Below are 13797 nucleotides of genomic sequence, written 5' to 3' on the forward strand. Positions count from 1 at the left end.
GTGTTCTCCATTAAGCTCAACTTTGTCCTGTGCTCAGTCAAGATATGTGTTAAAGAATGTGGTTTTTTAGAGTCAAATTGTATTTCTTTTCTATACATACAAGCACACCCGCACGCGCACAGTACCCCCCCCCCCCCCCCTTCGTCCAGCCGTGATTGACAGCGCGCGCGCTCCTGTCTGGTCCTACTTCCCACCCGTAACTCGCCTCGCGCTCTCCAGTTCGCCCTCGCTCTTGCAGGCACACGAACCAAGTTTGTTCACAGGGATGCAGGCGCGCGGAGCAGCCTGAATATGGCTCTCTACCGGATTTACTCATCCCTTCTTCTTCTTCTTTTCCTTCTTCACGCTTTAATATACTGCGGAGCCTTGAGGAATTATCCAGAGAATGAAGGTAAGGTTTGTGACTGCTGTCATATTCCAACGCGTGTTCGCCTCCATGTGAGGTGGTAGCGCTCATGAAAACCTGACTGATTTCTCTTCACTTTGAAGGTGTTTGTCATCCCGAATGCCATGCCTATCCATATATGAATGGAAAAAACGTCAGCATGTCAATTTGGATTTATTACACAAGCATGCATGTTTTCCGCAGTTAAAACAGACAGCATTAATAAGTGGATAAACTGTCAGGGATTGCAATATCAGTTCGAGTGGCTCAATTCTCATCAAGACGCTCCTTTATTGCTTTCTGACTATGCTTTCCACATCCTTTGTAATACGGCCAAAGTAGATCGATCCTTGCAGTTTAACAACGTTTGACAAAACAAACTCGTGCTTAAGTAATTAGTACAGTGTTAGGAAGCTGTTCCATAAAATTTAGCATTTTTGAAACGTGACAATATTAACCAATTAAATCGTATTTCCAGATGAACAAACATTTTCGAACTCGTTTATCTTTTGTCATTCATTTTAAAGGATATTTAATTTCAAAGCATGACTGAAAATGTAAAATGATTAACTTAAGTAGCCTACATTTAACGGATGCTTCACAATGAAATTATAACACTAGCGTCAGTCTAAATGGAAGCTCCAGCGCAGTGCAGTCTCAATGTTTCTTTTATTTAAACAGCTTAATCTAAAAGTTTCGCTGCCTTTACCTGTGGCAGTGCGATTTGCCTGTTGCAGCTATCGTTAACCAGTTTAGGTTAAGGGTAAACAGACGGAGTCTGCCAATATATCACAACATGAATACTGTTCCACTGAGCGTCCTGCGGTCAGTACTCTATCATGCGTATTAGAAAGACTGACTTTGGGGCAGTTTTGTCTACTTTAAAACGGGTATTCAGCACGCTTGTAGTGAGGCATGAACAAGCCAGCTATCATAGCGTTCGGAAGACATTAATCTTAAATTGGTTTGTCGAATAAAAAGATGATTAGATCAAGAACATTAAGTAAAATGAGAGGTGTTAAGTTATTTGAACTTACAAACATTAAGGACATTAAAAGGAAATTAGGATCAAACAGCAAATTCTTCTGTAATGTGGGTCTCAGTAATAATTGCATTGCATGATGCTGATTCTGGTTTTTATTTTTGTTGGTGGGCGCATTGTAAAATCAGCGTCCGTTCAGCCGCTTGCAATCCTTGTAACAAACAGCAGGTGGTACCCCTGAGGCTGTATGTGTGTGTCTGTAGGTATATGTGTACTTAGTGCAGATACTGTTTGCTTAAAAAAAAAGAAAAGAAAAGAAAAAGATTTTCACGTTTTTGTGTACAAACACTGTTAAACACATGGAGTAACTTCAGATAACAGATGTTTTGCCTCACACAAAGGCTAGAACACCACTAATTGATGATATCAGCACAAATGTAAATACCATGCCTCAGGTATGGCACCAGCTTTCTCCTTTGTGTGACTAACTCTTAAGCCTCTCAGTGCAGCTACAGCACCAACACACAATGTATGCCTTATGTACATGTGCGATTCTAGAAAGAAGAGTTTGCTGGCAAAAAAAAGAACATGCCAGCTTTTCCCACTCTCCGTGAGAATGTGTTTGATCCATTCGAATATTCGATGTACATACAAAGGAGCCACAGACAATGGCAAAAGATCTCATTTCGTAATGGATTTTTCATAATCAATCTTCAACCTTATTATGGGCGATACCATCGCAGTTTGAATATGAGCTTTGTCTGCGTTAAATTATCAATTCAGCGAGATCACGCACAGGTAGCCTGTTTAACTAATGCCTTCATTCAGCCATTGTCCCGAAGCCCCGCATGTGTGCGAGACCCTCCAGATGCCCCTGTGCTCTCATTAGCTCCCTTTTTGTAATCATTCCTCCAGCGTTTGGAGAGGCCTTCTTCAGCACTCTTTGTTCCCACTACTCGCTGCTGTGACAGAGGAATTAGCATTAGAAAAAGCCTCTTTTCATGCCCCGTTCAGCCATGCTTGGAGGCCATGCTGAAGGCTTGGGTCACTCACTCTCTCTCTCGCACTCTTTCTCTCTCATTCTGTGCGTCTTTCTCTCTCTCTGTCTGTCTCCCTCGCTGTGTTTCGGTCGACATCAGATTCTTGATCGGCCCAGTCCGGGCTCGTGGTTCTGGACTTGCAGAGACATTTTGAGCGCTTGTTTTGTTATTCTAATGCTTACATGTTAGCATTATATTGGACATGGCCAGAGTCTTGCAGCACTGTAACATGCTTTTAAGAATGACTGTGCTCTAACAGGATTTACTGCACTTTTACGTTATCTTGTCAGGGTTTATCCATGTAGCACATCTTACCAAGTTGTTTCCTATGGGAAGCTTTTATGAGCTTTGGCAAGCTCAGCATTTGAGGCATGCCATGCTTGCATGTATCTAAGCAGGACTGACGGCAGGAAATTGAATGCACTTGCTAAAACTCTGAGGGATACTCAGCAATGGAAAATTTGGTAGAGAATTCTAATTTTCAAATGATAATAAAGAGATATTTAAAAGATTTTATGATGATCTTTAAAGGTTAATTATGTGTGTTAAGCATAGAACACTGTTCTTCAGGACAGCCGGATGTCTTAAGCCCTAAACCAGATCCCCGGCCTTGGAAGAGGTTCAGATTCACTAATTTTGGTGTCAGCAGCTGGAATCACAGCAGAGGATTAATAGAGTGTGGATAGCACTCATATTGATTCGGCTGCGTGCTCTTCTGTGGCTCTCCAAGGCTGATCTTATCCAAAGCCAGAGATCTCCACAGGAGAGTCAGCTGCTATAACCCCCGCTAACCCTCTGCCTCGCCTGACACACTGCTGTTAGCTTTATCACTCGCAGAGCTATCCAAACGCTCACCGATCCAGCAGCTCTCCAAGCAGGCTAGCCACCTTGGGGAAGAGAGAGAGAGCGATCTGGGGATGGAGATCTGTATGTCAGCTGCGAGGTCACTGCACACGTGACGACTGATGTCCCTTCCCTGAATAAAGCACTTCATTTCCGATTATAAGCGGCTCAGTGCGGTGAGATCGGTTCCTGCTGTATGTGCCAACCAAGGAATCGACTCAGACGTATCAGATGAAACCGATGGCTTCTGGAGACCTGCACACATTCACATTCATCTGCACAGGAAAAGTGGAACCTGGGTAGGCTTTAGTCATGGAGCTTGGATTTCCTGTAGGTTTCGTGTTTGCTTCCATTGATAAGGCAAGACAAGTGGTCTGTCCATTTGCACTTGAACGGGAAGGGAACTCGGACTCGCTGGCGGTGTCTCTGTCATGAATACTGATAGCGCTTCCCTCATGTAACCTCAGGCCCTGAAAAGCACGGTCCAGTGTCCTCACAGCTCCATGCTACCAGACTACCCATGCCCTCGGCAGTCCGGTGCAATTAAGCAATTTTAACGCCCCGCATGCATAATGGCACTGCGTGTTGTCGGAAACGCGTTTTACTTCATGCAAAGTAACCACACGCGATCAAAACACATTCGCAGTGTTGCGTATGAGCCCTCTCAGCCCCTGACGCCTTTGATCCTTTCTCCCAGCCCTCTCTTTTAAGTTCATTAGTCTGTACTTGGTTCGGTTCGCTGCTGCTCTTATGCTCTGTGGTAATGCTTGCTAATAACAGAAGCAGCGGGCACTGTACTCTAGACTGTTCATTAACTGTGGTACGTTTAGCATTCATCGTCAGATCTCCTGATGGCTGAGAGACTGTAAACTCAGGTTTGTGGATGTTTTTTTCCTTTTTTTTATATTTAAGCAATTGAGCGTTGTTTCTGAAGAAGTGAGGCTCTGCTGAGAATCCATCAGAGTTTGGAAATGGCTGCTGCTATTCTACCCATTTGCTGCCCATTGCCCCATCAACATTAATGGATTTTAATTCAAACTACAGTGAGTAAGACTGGACCTGCCTGTAAAACAATATTTAAGCACTTCAAAGCTGAATTACAGGCAAATTCCTGCTAAAACAAACACCTCTGTCTGATAAAACAACTGAGAACGAATGTCTTTGAACTGCTCTGTGGTGCATAAACTCCTGATATTCACATATCACAGATCATGATGATGTCACTCTGTTGTGATGTGTGTGGCCCCAGTCACAGCTGTCTAATTGTGCTTAATGTGGATTTGTAGTTTTAACCTGTCCGGGGACTCAGTGGACATGCGTGTGCACGCACACACACACACACACACACACACACACACACAAACCCCACACACAAACACACACACACACACACACACACACAAACCCCACACACAAACACACACACACACACACACACACACACACACACACACACACACACACACCACACACACACACACATGCCTGGCAGGTGTGGCTGAGGCATTCTTGCTCTTCTAATGAGCTGTCCCAAGAGTATGCGCTCCCCTCTTGACTAACACCCACTGCCATCTCACACGACATATAACACACCCTTATTTGTATTCCTTGCCATTACATGTAGCTTTCTGGAGCCTGTCAGAGATCTGTGACACATATTATTAACACGTTATTAACTTGGGAAAACATCCCAATGACGGCCACTTTCAGATACACGGGCTTAAGTGCTTCCTGTTTAAAGAAAGCCTAGCTGTTGCAGGAATCACATTGGAAGTGGAAATGTGGTTAACTCTAATCCTCTCGATGAGACTACATTTACATTACGGATAATCACTACGTGACTAGCCTTGTCCCATTCAGCCCTCCTTTGTACCACTTGGATATTTTAAGTGCAGCTTAGGTCTTGTCATCCACAAAATGCTTCCTATGTTTGGTCCAATTTTTCTTTCCCTTTTTTATCCTTGGTTGGATTGGTGATGTGCGTGTATTCCAAGCAAGCATCTGCTCACTGTTTATCTCTTTCAACTGGGGCCTGGTGTTCACTCTCAAAGATAGCGTCCATGCTGATACGCTCGTATCTTTGGGGAAGGAGTCCCCAGTATCTGCCACCCAGCTGGGGCTTAGCAGTGCAGACGCCCCACCCCACCCCCCACCCCCCAGATGACTGTGGATCATCACTTCCTGTAAACAAGCCATGAAGCTGATTAATTTCCAGCCTTCTGTTTGGAAGGTTTTTTTTAAAAATCCAATAAACATTGCCATACTGTCAGACTGAAGTGTGCAAACTTTTCTCATATTACAGTAAGAGAGGTCTGTCTTTGAGCGTGTGCACTTTAGGAATGGTTTCTTTTTGTTTCCAGCATCAAATTTAATCTCCGATTTGATCTTTTCCTCTGTTGCCTAAACCGACAGTAGCATGGCTGCTGCCTCAGAAGTGCTTTTCCCTTCCGACTTGCAGACCTGTTTTCATCAATAGTGAAGAATGCGGGCTCAGTTGACTGGCCTCACACTGCAGTCGGCTGACGGGTGTCTGGGGATTCCGCCAGCCCAGGTGTGGACATGTGCCTCAGCTTGGGCAGGCTAGATATCCCTGGTGGATCTCGCCAGACAGTCGAGCCGGGAAGGAAGCTGTCTTGTGTCCCAGCATGAGCCCTCGTGTTCCCGTGGGCAGAACCATTCACTCCACACCAGCTGACAGACAGCATGCACTGGCTTCCTCTTACTCTATTGTCCATCACGTCTCTGTCTGAAGACACAGTGATAGTGTAATGTCACTCCGTATGTGAAAAGAGGTCTGTCAAAGTTTTTCATTTCAGGATTACAAAGGGTCTTGTGTTTTGGAAGCCTATTGGAGTGTCTTGGATTCTGTATTCTGATTTCAATTTGCAAGGGGCTTTTTTAATAAACAGATTAGGGGAAAATGTTTAGAGGAATTGCAATAGTACAGTAATGCAATAGTTGTGTATTAGCAAATTCTATTGTATTATTAGTGTATTAGTAAATTATAGTGTATTAGTAGTATATTAATAAATTAATAAAGAAGACACTTGTCCAATCCACTTTTAACATGTGATTTTGTTTTGTGAAGGTGGATGTGGACGTTGTGGACTGTGTTTTTATTCTTTACCTTTAGGGAACAATTGTCTGAATATGACGCAGTAGTGGCCATATTATGGAGTTTACTTCTCCGTCAGTGAGTCACTTTTCCGAATTGAGTGACACTGAGATGTTGGTCTATTTCCAGAGATTTTTCTCAAGATCTGTTTGTGCTCCCCTTTTCCAGCCAGGTACTTCACGTTTGCATTTCTCTGACCGTGGCCGTCCTGTCTGGGCCCCTAGTGCTAGCTGGCGGCTGCGGTTTGCGTGTGTAAATGGTTAAATCTGATCTCCAGCCCTGAGTGATCTTTCTGGTCCCCGGGGAGAGTGTGACCCCGCACACGGGCAGAGTTAATGATGAAGAAGAGGCTCTGTCCTCCTTGCTTTCTTCCTTCCTCACTCAGTACAATGGAAGTAACGCTACTGGACTTGTTTGGTTGCTAATGTTTTTTCACGCTGTAAAATGTCGGCAGTCTCCATTAATCGTATTTCAAACAATTGTATGTCACAATGAATTTGTGAAGTAACCCTTTCATGTCACCAATGAAATGTGTCCAATCCAGTGTAGTAGACCAGTGAAAATAAGATATGTATTGCACTGGAGCAACCCACTGTTATAACATATTGTCAGGAGCTCATTCTCTTGTTCTCCTTCTCTCTCTCTCTCTCTCTCTCTCTCTCTCTCTCTCTCTCTCTCTCTTTCTCTCACCCTTGCGCTCTCTGCTTCTGAATGTGTTGTTGAGGATTTGTGGCCTTTTGGCAGGTAGATTAAAGAACTGCTTTGTCGTGGACAGGATGGGGATTAGGACCCGAGAATTGGAAGATTCTCTGGTGCTTCTCTCTTAAAGCAGAGCAAAGCGACCACCTCCCCAACCCCCTTGCCTGTGCACGCATGTGTTTTTCTGGTGTCAGATCCCTAGAGGCTAGGTTCAGGAAAAAGGAAGTTATCTACCATCTCTATAAGACCACCTCATTGTAAGACATGTGTGTCAGGCAGAGTAAATGGCACCTCACCACAAAACAGGCCACCCTCATTAAGTGGCTGTGTGAAAGCTATCACTCAACTAATTTGTTTGGTTTTGTTCATTTTATTAAATATCCCTTTGAGGAAAATTGTTTTAAAATCACAAGAGACATTAAATTGTCATAGGGTATGTTTCATCAGCTTGTGCCAGTAATACATACCATACACCAGTGATATGCTCTGTTGGGACTACTGCATCCCAGGACTGACTCTGCATATATGCCCCTATAGTCAGCATACAGCCCACAACAATCCATATGCACATTTGAACCACCAAAGAATCATTTGAAGAATGCTAATTGCTGTTTGTGTGTCATCCGAGCTTAACAGCACATTCAGCTTTAATTAGAATTTGGATACAGATGTGCGTATTTTTTTTTTTTTGTCTTTCGTTCAATTTTTTAATTTCACGCCAAAGGGACTGTTTGCAACAGCAGAGGGGAGAGGCTGATATGCAGCGTGAAAGAGGAGGAACATCTGAGGTTTGAATGTGATTAAAAATTAATCACCCTGCCTGCCAGGGCTGTAATTGGTTTGGGATGGAGCTCAGAGCTGGAAGTTCAGGGATGAGGCTACGGGGAGACGGGCCGACGCATATAAATAGCATTGGAGCTGCCGCTTTAACCCTCGAAAATGTTGTTTTCCAGAATAGATTTTGCGAGGCAGCGTAATGAGGTCCGACTTGTTTTTGCTAATGTTCCTCGTGAACAGTTTTAAATTGGCTTTCAGATGTAACGGCTATGCTGCGTAGCGCAATAAATGTGGTATATCAGAACTGTTATTTGTCCTTGTTCTGGTGGTTTCTGTATTTCCACATCAGTGTGTACCCGATGACCTTTCCTGAACAGCAGTATTGAATAGATTTTTTTTGATTAAAGGTTTATCAGTAATCATGTGGTAGGCATGCATGTACAGAAGCAGGCTGTGTGTAGGTAAAAGAAAATGAGAATGAAGTGGTTAAAGTAGTTTGTTTCATTAATTCTTTTAGCCACCTGCATTGATCTGGAGAGCATTTGTTCACAAACCCAAATAAGAATAAATATGCTTACAGAAGTCTTAAGAAGGAAAAATAATGCCCAGAAATGAAAGCCATCTTACAATTCTCTCTCTCTCTCTCTCTCTCTCTCTCTCTTTTCCTCTCCCCTCCTTGATCCCTCTCTCTCTTTCTGTCCCCTACAGTTACTCTGCTGGATTCCATGTCAGCTCCAGGAGATCTGGGCTGGGAGGCCTACCCAGCAGAGGGGGTAAGTAGATTTCAGAGCTGCCTTAAAGGGCATGTGTTTTACCCCCCCACCCCTACAGTTTAACATTTCTCTCTGCTATTTGAAAGACATCTGTGAAGAGTACTAAACATCCCCACCCTAATTCAGGTTTTGTATGGTGTGTTCTACTCTATAATTTTCTCCACTGTGATGAAAAGGTCAATTTCTGGGAATCAATTTTATACGCTAACGGATGGGGCAAAGGTTGGGCGGGGCATTATGGAGTGATAGAGAGCTTTTCAATATTTGTAGATGAGAATTGATAAGACTGCAGAATGGGAGTGTTTATTTATGCAGCCTGGGATGTTTACTCATCGTGACATCACACTGAGCAGCAGTCCTAAAAAGCTTATGAAATTGTATGCTCTGTGTAGAAATGGCAGTACATCATAGTTACAAACACTTCATATGTCCCATTTTCTTGCCTTAGTGATACATTGGCAAAGTAACATATATATAGAGAGAGAGAGACTAGGCAGAGAAATTATTTTCAGAAGAGTGACTTCCCCCTGACAAAAAAACTCCTTTACTGTCAGGTTTTTCAGGGTGAGCTTCTAAGTTTTTTGATCTTCAGTAACCCTCTCACCTGGCCTCCTCAGTCCCCATGGACACCCAGGTGGTGGGGCAGTCAGGTCCCCACCCGTCCCTGACCACAGCTCCCTTATCTGGTTGTCCTCTATGGATACCCGCTGGGAGCTGGTGTGGGGTCTGGGGGTTTCAACTGACCTCGTACACCGGCAGAGAGCGGATTCTCTAGCGATTGCTGTGAGAGGCTCATCCGTCCTCATGTGCTTTTGCTTGCTGTTCTGGTGATGGATTATAACAGCATTCAGATCCAGGGAACAGTCAAGGACATTTCAGCAGGGTTACAGCCATGGTCAGGAATTGCTGTAGGGCCAGTTTTTAGAAATGATCTCATATATGTTTGGGTGCTGTTGCTAAAGCAGGAAAAGCCACTAGCTTTTGGACTGTCCCACATATACCCAAGTACCTTTCTGATAGGTAAAAGAAGCTGAGGATCTTCACTGACAGTATGATGAGATGATGTTTCCCTGTGTCAGTTATTACCACATAGACCCATAAATGTATCAGAATGTCATATTATTAATAGTTTAATAATGTATAATGAATGCATTATGAATTGTTTTTTAAATAAACAATCACATGGTTATAATGGTTATTAAAATAATTGTATTAACATTTTATTTATAATGTTAATATTAATGAATTAATAAAATACCAATTCATGAGTAGTTTTTACACCTCTTATGGATAAAACCTTGGTGCTTTGTAATAGTGGCAAGTAAAAAAGCCAAAGCTATAAAAGTTGTGTGATTGTAAAAGTGCAGAGGCTGACAGTCAGGTGATTTACTGATGACAGAACACATCATGCTGTGCAGCGAGTCTGAACTGATTGCTTTTATGACCAGTGGTAACTGATTGCTTTTATTATTGCTTTTACTACCAGTGGCAGTGGCAGTTCAGTGAGTCCTCTCCTTATGATGCACTCATCACGCTCCTGTCAAAAGTGCCTTAGTTCATCACTAAGGAAAAAATTTGCAAAGACTTGTTATGTGGTATGCAGTGTACCGCGATGTAGGTTACCGTCGCCAGGGCCATCAGCAGTGCAAGCAATCAACTGAAGGTGATTGACTGAATGCTGCGAAGCTTTCTGTTTCCTCATCAGAAGTCCCAACTGTCACTCAGTTTCTGCAATTTAAATAGATGAATAAATACCTATTTTGTTATAATGGTGGTTTTATCCAGCATAAGTGGGAAAAGTCAATGGTTCCATTGTTTTGAGAACCTTTACTCATGCGTGTGTATATGTGTGTCCAGTGGGAGGAGATCAGCGTGATGGACGAGAGGAACACGCCCATGCGGACGTACCAGGTGTGCAACGTGATGGAGGCCAACCAGAACAACTGGCTGCGCACGGGCCTGATCGCCCGTGGCGGTGCCCAGCGTGTCTACGTCGAGCTCAAGTTCACGCTGCGCGACTGCAACAGCCTGCCAGGCGTGCCAGGCACCTGCAAGGAGACGTTCAACGTCTACTATCACGAGTCGAATAGCGGCACGCCACCGCCACTGCGACACGCCCGCGAGAGCCAGTACGTGAAGGTGGACACCATCGCTGCAGACGAAAGCTTCACACAGACGGACGTGGGCGACCGCGTCATGAAGCTCAACACAGAGGTGCGCGATATTGGCGGCCTCACCAAGCGGGGCCTGTACCTGGCCTTCCAGGACCTGGGCGCGTGCATCGCCCTGGTCAGCGTGCGCGTCTTCTACAAGCGCTGTCCGCTGGCGGCACTCAACCTGGCACGCTTCGCAGACACAGTGACGGGCGGCGACTCGGCACTGGTGGAGGTGCGCGGGGCATGCGTGGAAGACGCCGAGGAGCTGGAGGCGCCGCGCATGTTCTGCAGCGCAGACGGCGGCTGGCTGGTGCCCATCGGACGCTGCGTGTGCAAGCCAGGATTCGAGGAAGTGGACGGCCGCTGCGAGTGTGAGTGCCACTGGGTGCTGAACTTTGCAGTGAGAGCTGGGCTCACAGGGGGTCATCCCATGCTTTCTAGGAGGTTCTGAGCTGAAATAAACACAGCTGGGTTTCCACAACTGATCTAAAGAATTTGTACAGGTTTTGTTTTATCACTTGCTATATTGCGTTTATAAAGAGTAAAGAGTATAAGAGAATCACTATCCACTATCCCTTGGGTCTTTCCAACATACGCTGTCCTCTGACCTGGGACAGGGCCGAGCACCTTGGTCAGTGTGAAATAATTGAAAACTGATTTTAGACGTGGTTTATCGGGAAATGAACCATGCAGCCTTAGGTCTCTCCTGCTTTATTGGTAGAATCATTCTTCCGTTGCCGAGTGGCACGCAGCTGTGTTCCACCCTGCCCCTCTGCCCCCCGCCTTGGGCTAATCTACCCCTGATCCAGCCTGCTAACTCATTTCACACTTTTCCTCTTAGCGCCTTTTCAGTGAAATTTAAAAATTGTTGACCATCTGGGTAAAAATTGGCCATCTTAGCAAACGAAACTGCCTGGCTAACTTGTAAGACAGCACGGGCGAATTCAGTGCATCGCCAGCTCCTCTGCAGTTTTTGGTTACGATAGTATGGCGGAACCACTGAGAGGGATGTGGTGATATGGGGAATACATCAGTTTATGTTTACTAAGAAATGGATGAGATTTGAAGAAATGCCGCCCCCCGTGTTGCTAGAATGTGAACGCATAGTTTTGAAAGTGCGTGATTCTAAAACCTAAACATTTGTGTTAGAGTACAAGAAGGAAAGCCTATGTAACTAATGACTGTTTAATGTAACTATGATTGTTACATTAAACCATGGCAACTGTTAGATCTCCCACATGTACAATGAAACACGTGTAACTACATGATGTCACTGTTTTTTGGTCCGTTTTTTGCTGCGTTATTGAGTGCAACGTTGTCCGTGGACAGTGTTCCAGCATTATGCTCCGTGGCCTCTCGGAGGTTCAGGGGCTTGCGGTGACTCAGTCGTCATCAGAGTAACAGTCATCGTGTGTGACGGAGTGGAGTGGCGTCTGCAAGGGGAGATGGGCGTTGACTGCTTTGTGACGGCGTCGCAGGTGTTCGCGCCCCCTTCTGACCCCCGTTCGCGTGCTGGTTCACAACATGGAATGATAAAGCTGTGGAGGGACATTGGCTTTTATGCAAAGAGATCTTGGGAAGCTCATGTTGTGTTTATCCACAATTAGAGATTCTTAGCTCCTGTCTGCTTTGTCAGTTGTTTGTTCAATAACAATTTGGGGTTGCGCTACACAGCCTTTTAAAACATCAACTAAAGTAATTTTATGATTTGCAATGCTGTTAAAAGGTATTTCCTTTGTGGTCTTGGGACATGCTGAATTATTAATTATTAAACTGTACTGTACTCACAATTATCACCCAAACCATAATCTTTCCGCCATCACAGACAGTGAATATAATTTTCAGAGAGTTAATATTGGAATTCACTTGTTATTGCCATTGGCTCCATTATTCCTTAAAAGGCTCCATAACCCCTCCAGATCTCTGTAGTCAGAAATCAGTAATGAACCCCTTAATAAGGGAAGGGAAGCCAAATCTGCCTGGAGTTCCCGTAGAGAGATCCAAACTTTCTTTCCCAAATCTAGAGGGAGAAGATGTCAGAAGCAGGGCAGCCTTTGCGAAAAGGTACCCCTCTCATCCCGAGCCTCCTGGGTAGTCTTGCGTGTGGTAATGGGCTTAAACGCGAAGCCTTTGTGCTCTTCCCTGCCTCTTTCATCCAGCGAGTCACTAATGGATTCATTAATGGCCTCTCCTTTTGGCCCGAGACCAGAGCCGTCCTGTAATTACGCCGCCGTTATTGTTGCTGCCCTTGCTCTCGCGCATCTTATTTTCTCACCTCTCGCCAGCTGCTCTCGCGCCTCTCTCGCGCCTCTGGATAGACGCTCTGTAGCCCGCACGCCTGCCCCCCTTGACACCTCAGTGGCGAGCAAGATCGCAGTTTTAAATATTCATGCTTCCTTCCTGGCCTGCTCCTTCGTGGGTGGATAGGGTGGGGGTGGGGTGGGGTGAGAGAAAGATGAGGGCGATTTTAGCAACAGAGTGAGTGGAAAGTGAAAGTGTGAGTAAATGAGAGAGAGAGAGACAAAGAGAGAGAATGTAGTACTCTAATTAATTATCACCTAATTCAGTAGCATGTCGCAAGACTCCGTTCTGGCCTGTGGATGATAAAGCCCTTGTTTGTGATTGGTCTGTTAACTAGGTTGTTAAAGATAAGCACAGGGCAGGTCTGATAACCTCCCCACCAACTACACAGCTCTATGTGTGTGTGTATGCACGCATGTTTCTCTGCACTTGTGTTGTTTGTGTCTGCGTGTGCGTGTGCGTGTAAGATACATGCTTTACTCTGTGTGTACAGCTAATGTCTACCCTCTGACAGACTTGTGGAAACACAGCATCTGTTAAACTTCAGGGAAAAGGAGCACCCTGAAACCATGCGTTCATCACTAGGCTAAAGATTTACTCTACAGTCCCAAAACAAATTTCACGGGAGGGTTTACGCTTACTGGACTTGGAGACAATCTAATTCACAAATATCTGTACCCCCCCCTCCCGCCCCTTGAGCAGCTGAGGAATCATTGGCCCCTAGTT

At 44.9% G+C, this 13797-nt stretch overlaps 1 protein-coding gene across 2 annotated transcripts in view; it reads left to right on the forward strand.

Annotated features, from left to right (window-relative positions):
- Positions 1-227: 227 nt before the first annotated feature.
- ek1 (eph-like kinase 1) overlaps positions 228-13797 on the forward strand; it is a 58369-nt gene continuing 44799 nt past the window's right edge. For both annotated transcript variants that reach the window (XR_014124720.1, XM_035526318.2), the window contains exons 1-3: positions 228-391; positions 8550-8614; positions 10472-11141. Coding sequence is in view for 1 of the 2 variants with exons in the window: in XM_035526318.2 (XP_035382211.2) it covers positions 292-391; positions 8550-8614; positions 10472-11141 (835 nt within the window). In the remaining variant the exon portion in view is untranslated. The remainder of the gene's footprint in view (positions 392-8549; positions 8615-10471; positions 11142-13797) is intronic.

This window comes from Electrophorus electricus, chromosome 1 (assembly GCF_041902795.1).
Source record: "Electrophorus electricus isolate QZ-2024a chromosome 1, ASM4190279v1, whole genome shotgun sequence".
Taxonomy (NCBI): Eukaryota; Metazoa; Chordata; class Actinopteri; order Gymnotiformes; family Gymnotidae; genus Electrophorus; species Electrophorus electricus.